The sequence below is a fragment of the Ascaphus truei genome, chromosome 10 (assembly GCF_040206685.1).
Source record: "Ascaphus truei isolate aAscTru1 chromosome 10, aAscTru1.hap1, whole genome shotgun sequence".
Classification (NCBI taxonomy): domain Eukaryota; kingdom Metazoa; phylum Chordata; class Amphibia; order Anura; family Ascaphidae; genus Ascaphus; species Ascaphus truei.
In genome coordinates, this window is record NC_134492.1 from 34,361,714 (window position 1) to 34,374,629 (window position 12,916).

Below are 12,916 nucleotides of genomic sequence, written 5' to 3' on the forward strand. Positions count from 1 at the left end.
TGGCTGTATAAGGGCAAGCTGAGCCGTATCCTGAGGCTCTGCAAGCCAGGCTTCATAGTCACCGATTGCGTCAACCATGTCTGCGACCTCCTGGTTCTCATAGGGCAGTCCATATTCACGGCACTTGTCCTTCAGCTGAGCTCGGGTCCTCATGTTGGATGAGCCTTCAGCCTCGCTCATGGTTCACGGTCACAGCAGTGAGGTGGTGTTACAACTTGTGTTAACTGTTGCACTACTGTGTGTTCAATATTTTTAGTCCCGGGAACTCGCAATTACTCTTAAGTTCCCACTATATGACAGAGTCCCACAGAGCACTGTAATATAGGTTCAGTTCAATCCCACCGCTGCCACCAGTTAATTATAGAGCTTGTCACGGTAGCTTATGACAAGATATAATGAACACCAAATATCTGGGTTGAACTGAACGAGGCTTAGATATAATAAAATATAATTTATTCCTTAAAAAAGGTGAACACAGCAATATAGTACAATTAACAGACAAGAAGATAACACGTACTTAGGGTTGGGGGATGGAGAAGTATCAGCTAGCAATTCTCCAGCAATCCTGTGACATTCAAGATGGTTTCAGAAGAAGAACTAAAAACTGTAGGGTTGACACAGTTTGTATACCTGTGTAACCCTATTCTTAACATTGAATACAGACTATTGGTGAACAATTATCTGTATCCAATCCCTAACGTGGAGACACAGATTAACCATGCCCCCCAGCTAATTAGCCCATGTGTACTGGGACTCTATGGGTAGCCCCATAATTAAATCAGGGGCGACGACCAGTTCACCAAATGAAGTATCTGCATTGTTTGTAGGTGTAGACATAACACTTACAAACCACTCCAGTTTGATGATTCTCCACCCTCAGGTAACAATTAGAGTGGCAGAGTCTGTTGATTAGTACTTGGTATGTTGATTAGTACTTAGTGTAAACAATCTGGGCAGTTAACGTTTGATCACAGTGCTTAGGCTCAATCAGTCGGATGCCCTTCATGACCTATTAGCATAGCAGATGGTCTGCATTTTCAGAGCAGATCCAAAATACCATACATATATACTTTAATATCTGCACATATTAATAAGTTCCATTCTGGTGGGCTCAGTGGGTCGAAATTTGCCAGTTCTTAATGCCTACAGTGACCAAATATCAACTCTCTGCGTCCTCCAGAACTGGAGATACAGAAATACACTTTAAAACATTAAAATACAGGATAATAATGAAACATGGGAACATACATTTTTCATGACATGACAAGGTGTAAACCACATTCCTGGACCGCAGTCCAGTTAACCCCTTGCCTCCCTGGTGAGGTCAGGGGGTGGCCATATGGGGTGCAACCCCTTTAATACCGGGTCAACCCCCCTCTCCCTCTACACCCCCCAACCTCCTTTCTCAACAACTCCCCATGGCTGGAGTACTACAGTAGGTCTACTTAGGGACCCAAAAACATAGAGCCACACCTGTATCTGGCCACTAGTAACTATAGATAATTTCCACTGTGAAACCGCATTGATCTGGAGCCAAAATAGTGGAGACAAGTGGCTAGCATGCGTTTTTTCCCCTGCAGTGTCCACTTCGAAACCTTCTGTACAGAGAGATTACTGGGTGACTGATAATGCTTTCTCTGTCTTTTCCGTTTCCTTCTCCATCTATCTTCAGCCAATCCTGACCCATTGCTAAACTCATGCCTAACCCATGCCTACAAGGGCCAGCTGTCTACAGTATATTTCTCTGTGCTGACAATCCTGTTAAGACAGTTGGCCCCACATCAACACAGGTATTAGGGACAGTTGTACTAAATGTTGCAAGTCGTATGGCACCATATCGCTCATTGTAATAAATAGCAAACAAATAAATGGAACATAACGTGCAATAAAGTGTCCCACATATACAGCACTTTACTTTTAAATAGGAATATGCGTAAAAAAAAAAGGGTTCTCCTGTTGGTTTTAGAATATACAGTAATATATAAATATATATAAACCTGTATTAATTGGGGTCCAATAGCTTTTTTTGCACAGAACCTTTCAAAGCAATCACAGTAACACTACTTTATTGAGGCACTTTTACTGCAGCCCACTGACAGTATGAGTAAGGAGAGTATTTCACCCAGACTCAGACCAAGTGACTTCAATACAACACTAATTGGGGAAAGCAGAATTATCATCATTAAAAATAAATAAAAGCCCACTTCTGCTGCTGACTCCCTATATGTCAGGTATCCTTTTGCTTGGGGCTTTATAAATGGAAAAGCAGTATTATGTACCTCATGGGTTTAACCCATTCGCGGCTAGCGCCCTGCATGACTTCTTTATTGGTGCGCATGCGCGATGGGCTCCCGGCGTCACCTCCGTGCGCATGGCAAGTAGTAACCCAACCGAAGCTCCTGTCACCTCTGCCACGGCCCGCGGCACCATAGAGACTGCAGCAAGTGGACAGAGCGCCCCTGTGACTAAGCCGCGCTGGTTTCATTGATAGAAGCAGGAAGAGTAACAGCAGCGAGTGAGAGGAGGATCGGGAGCGGCGTGGGAGACGTGAGCCTCAGTGCAAGAAGGAGAAGAGGACCCCGGGCAGTCCCAGCGTGACCCAGGTACAAAGTGACACGTGTGTATACCCCCCCCCCCCCCCCCACTGAGGATATAGACCCTAATAAAACTCATTCATGGGGGGTGAGCCAGAGTCCAGATGAGTAGGACTTCATTTCATTGCAGCCTCATTTATGGCTGGTATTAATCTCACTGTGCCCATCACCCTGGGCTGGACTCTGCTGACTATACACCCATGTGTCCATCGAGACATTAAAAGATCCACTTATTTGCAGTGAGCCGTAGTCTAGATGCATGGTTGGTATTAATCTTCTTCTTAACCTTTTTATGGAAAGCAGAATCATGACCTTAAAAAATACAAAAATATGCTCCTCATCCCCTAAATCTCACACATTCCCTCATCTCATTGTGTTGTCCAGTGTTTAAATATTTTAGCCAGCTTCCAGTTGCCTAGCAGTTCTTTGTGGGGAAAAAACCCCATTGATAGAACATTAAGGATGATTACTCACAAGGAAATCATTATTTGTTTATTGTTCAAGTCATTGTGAGATGCATGTTAAAAGGTTGAACATATATATACAGAATCCGCTCTGGAAGTGGCGTTGGATAGTGAAACCGTTGTAAAGTGAGTCCGATGTTAATCAGTGGCGGTGAGCGTTCGTTGGATAACGCATTTTGGCATTGAAAAGCAGCCCATAGGGTTGCATTGTAAAGCGTTGGATATGCCATTTGTTGTAAACTGAAATGTTGGATAATGAGGACTACCTTTATACAGAATGTACAAGTGTCTTATCTGTCACTCTATCTCCTACAATCTTTTTGCTACATTTCCTACAATGTGTTTTCGAACTATGTTGGTAACCAACAACCTGTTCGTTCAGCCTTATTTAACCGGCAGCAGAATAAATAATACGTGTGCCAGGCTAACCCCAGTGTGCCAGGCTAACCCCAGTGTGCCAGGCTAACCCCAGTGTGCCAGGCTAACCCTAGCCTGCACTGAGTCCTAACAATCTGGTAGAAAATAATTGCTGGCTATGGCTATGTTATATGTTGGTGGAAAACTCTTGAGTTTTGATGAGAAAAGATAGTCCCGTGGGGTCCAATGGCGGAGCACAGCTGTAGAAGAATGGGGGCTACAAACCAGTAAAAACTATTTAAAAGGCTTTATTGGGTGGTCAGTGAGGAGTACAGGGCTACACTCTCTCTTGAGTTTTGTTTACAGACAAATTGTTGGATTTTTTTGTGTTCAATTTCCAATATTTTACCCCTACATTTTGCCCAAACTGTTTTCATCTTCGCTCTCATCACCGTGCTGTGTTATTCAATTGCCCGCTCTGGAACTCTTATAATAAACAACTGTCTGTGAGTAGGGTTACTGGCTATGCACTTTGTATTGTATGTCTTTACTTGTATAGCGCCATTAATGTACATAGCGCTTCACAGTAGTAATACACGTGGTAATCATATCAATAACAATATAATATAAATAACAGGTCATGGGAATCAGACAAACGTAACATTTAGGAAGAGGAGTCCCTGCTCCGAGGAGCTTACAATCTAATTGGTATGTAGGAGGAACGTCCAGAAACAGTAGGAGGGCATTTTGGTAAGTACTTCTGCAGGCGGCCAAGCTTTATGTATCGTGTCTAGTAATATCTACGGTGCTACTCATATGCTTCTTTAAGCAAGTGTGTCTTAAAGGTGGATAGAGTGGTGCTAGTTGGGTATCGATGGGAAGGGCATTCCAGAGGTGTGGGGCAGTAAGTGAGAAAGGTTTAAGGCGGGAGAGGGCATTAGATACAAAGGGGGTAGAAAGAGGACATCCTTGAGCAGAACGCAAGAATCGGGATGTTGCATAGCGAGAAATTAGGGATGAGATGTAAGTAGGAGCAGATGAATGTAAAGCTTTAAAAGTGAGGAGGAGAATTGCATGTGTGATATGGGACTTTAACCCAGGATGTGCCGAAAAACTGTGTAATGTGGAAGGCATAATCTTATAGGAGGGGTCCATGTTAAAATGGATTTGAAGCAACAGGTGACACTGTGCTCATATGCATGTCATTTCCCAGAACCCCTAGCTGCAGTGGAAGCACTGTATGATAGGTGATAATGGTGAAAGCAGGCTGCAGACGTGTCTGAGACGTTTATGTGCTCACGTGATATTTTCATTTGCTATAAATTACATTAAATTTGTCACTTAGGGGGTAATTCAATATCTGCCGACAATTTTTGGCCGAAAACCTCCAGAGGCTTATATGGTGATTTTTTTGGCCGCTTGATTCAATTCTACTGTCTGCTAGCCCGAAATATTTATGACTCTAGGTTCAGCTGCGTTACGTCCGACGTAACCGCTATAGTGGGATCATATATTCGTAAGCAGACACTGTCTCGTTTCTAAGCTATTCTTCACTGTGAAATATTTAACCTGTACCATAGTTTTGTTTACACACACACTGTTACAACATGCAGCTACATGCGATAATAGTTGTTTATCTTGTTCTACACTTATTTTGCCCCTCCCCCCCCCCCACCCCTCAAGATTTGAACCAAGGGGTCCTCCGGATCTGAACAGCACTATTATTTAGATGCAAGGACTACCTGGATCCCTAGATACCTACTCGTTTAGATTTTGTTTTCACCCCTTTAGGGAAATCAAAATGGCTGCCAAATCTAGCTGCCCCCAGGCCTACAGGAAGCAGCAATTTCATGGGGGGAGGGAAGTTGTAACCACTTGCTATTGAGAAAAAGAAACAAGACAATTGTCCTATTGGTTAGTTTTTTGTTCTGCGAAACACTTATTGATCAACTATCTTAATATATTCGCCTCTGTGCTCAACTCCAGTCAAGGACCCCCGCAACAGGACAGGTTTTCAGGATATCCCAGCTTCAGCACAGGTGGCTCACTGAGCCTCTGAACCACCTGTGTTGAAGCAGGGACTGATTGAGCCACCTGTGCTGAAGCTGGGATTTCTGGAAAACCTGTCCTGTTTGGGGTGGGGGAGGGGGTCTTGAGGCTGGAGTTGAGCCCCCCTCTATTAACTGAATGGTTGTTTTACTCTTTATTAATGTTTGATGGATAAAGCTAAAAAAAGAGCGCAAGAAGTCTCAAGAATAATTATATAATAAAAAGCAAACTTTTTTTTAAAAAGACGTTCAGGGCCTCTCCAGAATCCGGGGAAATCCATTTTCACCGTTCTATTTAAAGGCGCAATATCCAACATGTGTTTTTCTAAATAAATCAGTTCTGTAGTATTAGATGATGCTTACTACATTTTTTTTGTATTTTTAAAATTCAACTCTTAATGCGTTTTAATATAGTGAGCATCCTTTGATTTTTATAGCAGGTTTTAGCCCACCTCCCTAGCAGTGCAGGATATTTGTAACATGCTGTTTGTGATCATTTGTTGCCAATGTTCCCAGCAGTTTCAGCGGCAAACTGTAACAATACATAATGTTACCTTGGTAATATAAGGCCTCGTCCGTAGTGATCGCGCCCGCAAACAAGAGACGGCCGTCCATACTGCGCACGCGATGAAGCGCAATGGCGCGGTAGCATTTCCGAAAGACAAGTTTTGTCACGTGGTCGGTTCAGCCAATGAGGGCAAACCGGCTTCGTGATGTGTGTATATTATGAATGTTTTTTTTTTTTTTTAAGTGTCATTTGGATTGTCTCAAATAAAATAACTAGTCCCTAATTGCCAACATTGCGAATATAACCCCTTCACTGCTGGAGCGGCCAACGATGCTTTGCTCTGCAAAGCAATTTGGTCCCCCGGCTCTGAAGGGGTTAATCAGAGCAGCGTCACACCATTCGTTCCAACTTGTGGGATGTTTATGGGTTATTGTAAACCTTGGAAGCGATGGAGTGATATCATTTGTCCCCAATGTGAACTTTAGCCTGATAATGGGGCACGCTAACGTCACAAGAGCTGTCATGCCACCCGTAGGGCAGTTTCATATCGCCGTGATCGCCAGCCAGTTAGTGTTTATTACCCTAATGATTACCCGTATTATCTTCAGGCTCTGCATCGGACAAAAAAAAAACACATTTCCATTTTTTTCCCCTCCAAGGCAAGATGAGCTGCGATTGCTTGAGGCAGCATTTCATGTTTGAGATAACCCTTCCCTGCCCTATTGTCCTGATCCGGAAAATGATCACGCTGCTGCTATGCAATGTGAGGGTTAACCCTTTTAGGCCCAAGCAGAACAGCGTCACGCTAGCAGCAAAAGGGATAAATGTATTGTAACATTAAGTATAGCTGCTGAGACCCCCACTGTGTCCCCGATGTTCTCTCTGAATCATTCAACATGTAAACCCCCTCTCTGCCAGAGGGGCCTGCAATGCAATACTGGTTAACTTAAAATGTGGGTTTATTTTTTTTTAAATTCCAGGTTTCAAGCAGGGGGTCTCTGGAGCTGAAACCAGTTAATTTCAGCTTTGGGGCAACCCCTGCTTCCAGAGATCAGCACAATGAGCGAGCCCTAACATTTGTATTTTCTGTTAGCAGAATGTGGTTTGTGCTGCGATGTCAAGGGCTTTTCTTTAAGGCGCCTGTACAGAGCAGCAGGGCAGGGGTATGATGTTCTATTTCCAAATATAAAGCGCTGATTCAATGTCTTTTTATAACCAATCCTTGTTCTTGACATCATTTTTTCTTTTATACTGCCAGGGCGCTGTCCTAGTGATCTCAGAAATGTCATTACTGGCGATCTGCTAGTTGGAGATAATGTGGTTGTTATATTGGGTATTATGTATCATTTGATTGAACGATTCCTTGTAAACACTGGGTTTGTTATGGCTGCCTTCCAATGTGCAGGAAAAAACCCGGCAGACTGTCGGCCAAAAGTATCTCACAGTTTGTTTGACTTCATGTTTGCTCAGAATGCCACATAATCACATCCTGCATTTAACACACAAACAAACGCACCTTTCCGCGCTCATTGCGGACTTCCAGCCTTTCGGCTCCCACACAAACAGCATTATCTCTGACTTTTACATGGTGAGTTAGCCGTTTCCGCCCATCCAGGTCAGCATTTTGCTAAATTCCATCTAGGTGGTTATTATTATTATTTATTATTATTATTTTGTTAAATTCAGACACGGGTTGTTGTGTTTTTCTCGCGTGGCCACACTTCTCTCAGCCATTCTCCCTCCTGTGTCCTACTAGAATTGTGACCCCCCAGGATGTCGGATGAGGAGGGTCGCATGCTGCGGAGCCGCCGTTTAAACTCCAAATCCTTGGTGACCTCGGAGAAAGAGGATGTCGTGAGAAGAGCTGATGGGGAAAGGGCATTCCTAGCTGCGAGTAACGGTGAGAAAGCGTCACGTTTTCACATACAGTAGCAGCGTTATTTTATGATGTCATGTTGTGTATCGTGAACAAACAGGAACATGTGGGTTATTTTTCTGAAGCGTGTTAAACGTCTAACCAGGTGTAGTCAAATCAGCAGATCTTTTGACCCCCACGTGTGTGTTTTTCTTTCGGGTGACACATTTCATTGTTGAATTCTACAGTTTGTCTACTTTGAGTTGTGCTTTTGTAAAGTAACATTTCTCTAGGAGTTGCAAACACTTTAGTGGCAGAGCAATGTCCCTTCTGGCAGGCAATGGGTTGTAATTTGGCCACACACGAATTTCTGAAGAACTTACTCATATCATAATAAAGACATACAATACAATAACTCCTAACGTGATGAATGTAACTTGGTCATCTTTGCAGCCTCCTCCCATGCTGTATAATACCTGTTGTGGTGCTGTCATTATGTTGGAGCTTGAAGTGTATAAGCTGTAGACTTCATAACCTTCACCCAATCCAGTTCCCTACCAGCCTTCAAAAAGACTGTTGAAACCATGCTGTTTCTCCTTCATCTCCACATGCAGCCTCTGCTCTTCTCCACTTTCTGTTCTTGCTCCTGTTAATAAAATCTCCATCTTCCAAACGTCACAGCATGTATGGTTTGTGTATCCTTCTTATCCCACAATCTTCTAACCTCGTTTTTCTGATTGATTCCCTAATGCCATTAGATCAGGGAGTTTTCAAACGGTTCCTTAGGTGCTAGTATTGTGCAATTCATGTCATACTTTCTTTGCTTTATCTTCCTCTGACAACACACAGAACCCCAGCAAGCTCATTTTGGGAACCCCTGAGCCCCCACAAAGTGTGTGTGTGTGTGTGTGTGTGTGTGTGTGTGTGTGTGTGTGTGTGTCAAAAAGGAGAGCTATTGAGCGTGGGAAATGTATACAACAAGCGACAGAGAAGCCCAATGCTACATCCAATATGACAAAATTACACGATAAAATACATATATATATATTCTCTTGGAAAAAGGGTAATTTAGTTTAACCCTTTGGCCAAAGCATCGTAAGCCTGCAAGCCACGTCGAAGCAGACCCAGTTTGCAGGTCCTAATACTACCAGATAAAATACCTCAACTGTGCTCATTTGAATGTTATTTCCCAGAATCCCTGGGAAGCATACTAGGAGATAAAGGGGGAAAGCAGGGTTGCAGGCCTGTCTGAGACATCTGAATGTGCTCACAAGTGATCTTTTTATTTGCTGCACCCTATTTCCGAAAAATGTAAGCTCATTCAAACTCTCAGAGAGGCTGTTGGAAACGCACTGACTATTTGCTTGCTTTTGCTTCTTTTGTTTAAAAAGGTCTAGATCTTGAGTCACAAAGTTAGACCTATTAACTTGCTTCCTGGAGCCATTAAAGGTCAGACTTGAACAGGACTTTTGCTGAGACTGTTCATAGTGAGATCACCCGAACACATCATGATGAAACATGCTTGCCAAATGGGACAGATTACAGGAAGTGTGCAACTCAACTTCACATGACAGTCGGGCAAATGGAAAAACTAGAGGCGATTGGGCTGTTTTTTTTTTGTTATTTTAACCCTGGTAACTGGGAAGAAAGGGGTCTCCGGAGCTGAACTGCATTGTTTAAACAATAAAATAAATATTAGGTCTAGTCACCTTTTTGAAGTACATCACAGGACAAAAATGTAACTTCAAAATTCTAGTAGCCTTATTGGTTCTGGAGAAGAGCATTCGGTGTAGTCCACTAGAACAAATACACAACTATAGCTATACCCTTTAACAATCAGATATATCAAATAGATAAATACTGTTCACAAAACAACCCAATGAGCCGTGAACAGTCAAACATTAGTATATACAACTGTAGTTGCAAGTGTAGAGTATTTACTTGCTATAAAAACTCCTACAGCCATGAGTCCTCCTGGGATTATACAAATACCATATACAGTCTTCGCAAAATCGAATCCTCCTTGGCGTTGGTACTTGTCACTCTTGCACAATGCAGTACATGAAAAAAGAGAGAGTGTAGAGAACAATATGAGGTACATATAGTACTATTATAAGGACAAAAACACCTCTGTGCAGTTCACTTAGGACATAATTAGTATACCCAATATATTTAACTGGTGACTGGCAGTGATTAGGAAACACACCACTACCAACATACAGTATGAACCTATACACACTGAGTGATTCCCAATGGATAGTTAACTCTTTATCCACCAGTACTTAAAATATACACCGTGGATAGTACAAGACGGAAAAACACTTACAAAACTGTAGCTGAAAGATGTTGTTGAAACTATTCAGCAAATATAAATCTCCCAGCAGTGATATGTAAGGCTGCGTCCATAGATGGACCAGCCGTGCTGAGGCGTGCGGACGCTCCGCGCTGAGCCCCTGCATCCTCAATGAGGATGCCTTGAGAGGGGGCTCACGCGAGCGTCCGCAGGCGTGCTGAGGAGTTGGAGGTTTCAGCCGAGCGCCAAGCTGTTTTTCAGCGCGCTGTCGGCTGAAAACCTCCAATCACTGCACAGCAGCGTCAACGTCACGGCGCCGTGACGTCGGCGCCGTGACATTGATGTCAGTGCGTCGCGGGCGATTGGCCCAGCGACGTCACTGCCCCGGCTCCCCCCGCGCACGCTGGCTCATCTGCAAGTCCGTGCAATCGCGCTGACTGAAGCAGGCGAGCCTCAGCGTTAGCGCGCCTCCGCTCTCCCCACCCCTCTATGGCCCGGGCCTAAGGGAAAAAAACCAAAACTGCACTTACCTTGGCTCAGACGGCTTCTGGAGATATATTTACTTTGCCATGTTTTAATTATAGTCTTATCTGGTACCCCCATGTTTAGCTCTTTGGCTAGTGACAATAGCATCATTATTTTACATTAAAACTACAAAAGAAAACAAGCGTGAATTAACAGTACTAAAAATACGAGTGTGCAGCATTCAATTTGTCTTTTTTCATTTATTATTATTTTTACATTTTTATTTTTTTTGGTTTAAGTTGCCATCTCTGGGTTGGGCAACTCCAGTCCTAAAGGGTCACTAACAGGTCAGGTTTTCAGGATCTCCCTGCTTCAGCACAGGTGGCTCATTGTTTGACTGAGCCATCTGTGCTGAAGCAGGGATACCCTGAAAACCTGAACTGTTGGTGCCCCTTGAGGACTGGAGTTGCCCACCCTGGTCTGTCGCCTGTATGTAACCCAGATGTGCGCAAACTTGGGGGGCGCGACCCCCAGGGGGGGTGCGAGACTGCCTGCGGGGTTTACAGAGGCCCCGCGCGCTTCCCGAAGGCCCTTAAATTAAGTGCCGGGGGAGCTGCAGGGCCTCTATAAGCCTTTACTTACCTTGGCTCCGGCGGCTTCCTTCCCGCGTCGCCATGGCAACGCGGTGTCAAATTACGCCACAAGGTCATGTGACGTCACGTTGCTATAACAACATGACGCCTGAGGGGGGGGGGGGCGCGGTGGTGAGGAGACAGTCGGCAGGGGGGCGCAGGGAAAAAAGTTTGCGCCCCCTGATGTAACCTATTAAACATGGCACTGCCATTAGATCACTTTGGTCCTAAGGCCTCGATAATAGTTGTGGTGACCGCATGCTGTCACTCGAGTGACATCGCGCACGAAACCTGGAGGCTGGAGGCATCGGGAGACGTGGCCGTGGCGGCTCATTGGCTAAACTGCTCACGTGAAGCGGCAAGAACAATTTTTCAAATGTCTTTACAAAAATCGCGTGCTTGGATGCGTTGGTTGCGTGTGCGCTCATTGGACAACATTCATTTGTTTTGGCGCGCCGCCACCGTAAGCGAGGCCCAAGACAAAAGTAAACTGAGTAACCCCTGGATATTAAGTACAGGAGTAAGCTTGAGTTAGGCCTTGCCCCTGCTGCCTACTACAGCGTCCACTGTGGCGGACGCTGCGCGCACGAGAGCCCTCCCCGCAATGGCGCCGGGCCCGCTGCGAGGGGGGGCCGCAGCGCTCGCGCGAGAGCTACTCCTGCTCTCAATAGAATTGAGAGCAGGACTCGCGTCGAGCGATTAGGCACGCCCCCCGGCGGTTCAGCCAATGAGGGCGAACCTGCCGGGTGACGTCATGGCCGCGCCCCCGTCACTCCCCCGCCACGCCCCCCCCCCCCCCCCCCCCCCCCCCCCTCCCCGTTCTCTCCTCCTGCAGTGAGCAGCAGACCGGGGAATCGGCTGAACACGCCGCCAAAAGCGCGGGCGCGCGTTACAGCGGAGAGACCGGGGCCTCAGCCTTAGTTTCGAAACGCCACGATACATTTTGCAATCTCTTCTTGGAATCACAGATACCAATAATTGATGTTAAGCATAGGAGAGGACAAGATAAAGGAACAAAGTGGGAGAGATCATTATTTGTTTAAAGGGGCGATTCTTTTATTTATTTACATTTTTACACAGATTTGAATCTGGGGGTCTCTGGAGCTGAACCCCATTAATTTCAGCTCCGGGAACCCCTGCTTCCAGAGATGCAGACCTCCATACGGGGTACCGGTAGCAGCTGTGGCTTAAAGCTCCCTCGTCGCGCGTGCTAATAGGAAGCGGAACCTACTGATGTCACGGCTTTCTATTGGCCCGCAGGGCGCGGCAGCTATAAAACTCTGCCATTACATGAACCCTGCGAGCAGAGCAGTTATCGGCACCCCTTACGGAGGTAAGCATCTTTGAAAACGGGGGAGGGGGGGGGTTCCCGAAGCTGAAATGAGTGGGGTTCCCGAAGCTGAAATGAGTGGGGTTCAGCTCCAGAGCCCAATTCTTAGATTCTGTATTAAAAAATAAATGTAAAAATCACATGCTTGGATTCCCTCTTTATTGCCAAGAGCTATAAACACACACAACTATCTGCAGGACCGTTAAGAGACAAAGTTCTTGTTAATGAGTAATGAGGATGAAATGGCTAAAAGCACAACTGTGTCAAAATACCACATTGATTAAAGTCCAATCACAAAAGTCAGAAGACTTCATGTGACCGTTACTCTACCATTTGTTAGAAAATATTAATTCTATAAAAAATAAATGTT

The 12,916-nt window shown here is 44.9% G+C and overlaps 1 protein-coding gene across 3 annotated transcripts in view; it reads left to right on the top strand.

Annotated features, from left to right (window-relative positions):
- The first annotated feature begins 2,386 nt into the window (after nt 1-2,386).
- Nucleotides 2,387-12,916, top strand: part of SOAT1 (sterol O-acyltransferase 1) — a 29,996-nt gene continuing 19,466 nt past the window's right edge. The window contains exons 1-2 of one of the 3 annotated variants that reach the window (XM_075616496.1): nt 2,387-2,603; nt 7,728-7,871. In XM_075616496.1, the coding sequence (XP_075472611.1) occupies nt 7,745-7,871 (127 nt within the window). In that variant the 5' untranslated portion in view covers nt 2,387-2,603; nt 7,728-7,744. Of the gene's footprint in view, nt 2,604-7,430; nt 7,560-7,727; nt 7,872-12,916 lie in introns of those variants that run through there. The other 2 variants (XM_075616494.1, XM_075616495.1) reach the window with 2 other exon arrangements.